Genomic DNA, 2,898 nt, shown 5'->3' with positions numbered 1-2,898 from the left:
AAAAATAATTATATTCATCAAAAATACGGTAATTTTAATTTGTATTCGGTTGCGCAATGCCTAAGAGACAAAGGATAATTAACAATATAGACGAACGCATTGTTTGTTTTTGCCCTATTCGAAGTACGCTCTTCTAGTTTATATTTCTGGGAATTTTTTCTACTTATTTTGTATATTTTTACATTATTTAATATATTATTTTGTCTTTTTACGTTATTATTATAATTGAATTACATTTATTTCATCTGCCGCTAGATCATTCAGTGTCTGTGTGGGTCTGTACTATTGTATGGGATGAGTGTTTTTTATTTTCTATTTAATCTATAAAGATGTATTTATTTAACTATTTAAACCATTCTTTAAAAATAAATAGAGATTACTTCGTTGTAACCATGGATGGATAATTATAATATTAAATCCATGGATCTACTGGAAAGATTGCAGAGATATTGCGGTTAACAACGAACAATATTCGTGAAGTCCTTGTGCCACTTGTTGAATTTCACCACATTTCAACTGCTAAAATAGTGTTAAAGATCGAGTTTTGTGGAGGTCAATGGTCGCCAATGTTCTGAAAGGATAAGGCACGAGAATGGAGAAGATCCATGGGTTTAATTCCCAAGTTAGACCCATGGCGGGAAGAACACGATATGGCATTGAGAATGTCCAAGCTATTTTATAGATAAATAATATATATATAAAAAAAGAAAGAGTAGTTATTAATTTACAATAAATATTAAGGCCAAACTATAACCATTGAACGAACTTTTCAATTAAACTTGAAAAGCCATTTTATCTATTTAGCCTATTAGTCATTACTAATGCTTAAAAGTGAATCAGTCTTCACAGCTGTTAAAAATATTTTAGCTTAAATTTAGTTAGTTTAAAAAAATTACTTTTAGAAAGATTTTATTAATTTTTCAGTCGAAACTGCTGTCAATATATTATATATAAAAATATTTAAAAATGGAAGACAGAATGAACAAGGATAAATTGATGATCGTAAAAAATGACCTGAATGATATGGAGGAACTGCTGAATGGCATTAAAGTCGAAAAGGCAGACGACACTGGCCGAATGGACGAAAAAAAAGTTTGGACTACACATGAAAATATGGCTGTCTTGAAGGTTAAGATTTTTGTACTTTTAAATTTTTAATGGATCTGATTTTGAGAGATTATTGAATATTAATTAAAAATTAATTATTAAATAATTAAATTCAATTGATTTTACAATTTTACATTATTATTAAAAAGTTAATTAAGCTTAAGAGAGCAGTGTGTATTGTAGTATATAATTATTATACTGTTATACTATAATAAGGTTCATGTTGTTATGTTTGTTTATTTAATTTATTCTTTATTGTATATGAATTAGTTAGGTCATTTATTTTTTAAAAAAGTTTAAATTTTGCTATATTTATTTTATTGTAGTAATAAATATATTTCATTTTATTCAAATCAATAATTTATAATTTTATATACATATCATTTTATAAAAATAAATAATCACACAAATAAAATTTAGATACTACAGAAAAAGCTCTCACTGGTTCATAATCTACTGCTCCACGAAGAAGATACAATATACTCTTCCGACTATGCATTTGAACCAGGTAAGTCGACAACACTTGAAGAGGTCGAACTTCTGAAGGACCAATACGAAAGGATCTTCCAACAGTTTAATAATATAATTTCTAATGTGTTAGTTGTTTTTGCTGTTGTTGTTGTTGCATGTGCTTGTGTTATTCTTCTTTTTATTATTATTATTATTATTATTATTATTATTATTATTATTATTATTATTACAGGAATTTGTCATCCTATTCTATATCGCGCACACGTGCACAAACACACACACGTGCAAACATTATCATTCATACATATTTAATTAAACTAGCTAGTTAAATTCAGTTAAATTATTTTATGATAATCATTGATAACTATCCATTAATGTCATATCTCAATAATTTATCGTTGTTATTATTTATTTCCATTGTTCAATTGTTATTATCACTCAATATTATTTATTTATTTAAATCCAATTTTTCTCTTGTTTTTGTTATTTAACATTATTTATTCGTTAATATTGTTATTATTATTATTTTTCTTGCAGAAAAGAAACTAGGCAACAGTCATCTAGACAGCAAAATAATATTGTTAATAGTAATAATAATAATAATAATAATAATCAGAGTGGTGATGATAATAGTAGTGATAACTGTGACGACGATGATGATAATATTCCAGGAACGACAAACATCATCAGTTGTTCGTCATCGTTCACCAGTTCACTCATCTTCATCGTCTTCGTCATCATCACCACCTGGTTATTCTGGTATGCCATTGGAGTGCTGATTGACGAAGATATCAGTAACTCACTGTTTGGAGTTTATCATACCGAGAGCGTTCCTATGTGACGAAGTTCTCTGTGCGTGTGTGCGTGCGTGTGTTTGTATGTGTGTGTTTGTGTGTGTGTGATGTGTGTGATTTTGTTAGTGGCTTTAAGTTTCTAGTTGTAGTTTTATTAATGACATTAAATGATGCTAGTGTGAAGTGTTCAATTTTTTTCTCTGTTCCTTTTTTTGGTTTTACTGAGTGAGTGAATGAATGAATGAATGATTGAAGGAATGATTGAAGGAATGGTTAAATGAATGAATGAATATTGAATGGATAAATGAATGAATGAACGAACGAATGAATGAGTGTGGTTGAGGTTATTGTTAATGTCATCACAGTTGATATTTTTATTGTTGGCTTTTCAGCTGAAGCATATTAAGTGCTGCACTCTATATTCATCTTATAAACTTCTTTTGATAACATTAATTTCTTACAATTTTAAATTTTTTTTAATTTTAATTTCATGAAAATTTATTTTAACAAAATGACTGTTATTTAT

At 27.6% G+C, this 2,898-nt stretch overlaps 1 protein-coding gene across 1 annotated transcript; it reads left to right on the top strand.

Moving 5' to 3' along the window:
• Positions 1-587: 587 nt before the first annotated feature.
• Positions 588-2,277, top strand: HELRODRAFT_191745 (hypothetical protein; the record flags this gene model as incomplete). The annotated part of the gene is made up of 3 exons (XM_009019219.1): positions 588-1,128; positions 1,528-1,703; positions 2,170-2,277. Coding segments are annotated over exons 1-3 (444 nt in total), but the record flags the coding sequence as incomplete, so codon positions are not given.
• Between the last annotated feature and the right edge of the window lie 621 nt (positions 2,278-2,898).

This window comes from Helobdella robusta, assembly GCF_000326865.2.
Source record: "Helobdella robusta unplaced genomic scaffold HELROscaffold_24, whole genome shotgun sequence".
In the NCBI taxonomy this organism is placed as follows: domain Eukaryota; kingdom Metazoa; phylum Annelida; class Clitellata; order Rhynchobdellida; family Glossiphoniidae; genus Helobdella; species Helobdella robusta.
The sequence above is the reverse complement of the archived record's forward strand: the minus strand, read 5'-3'. Positions and strand labels throughout refer to the sequence as shown.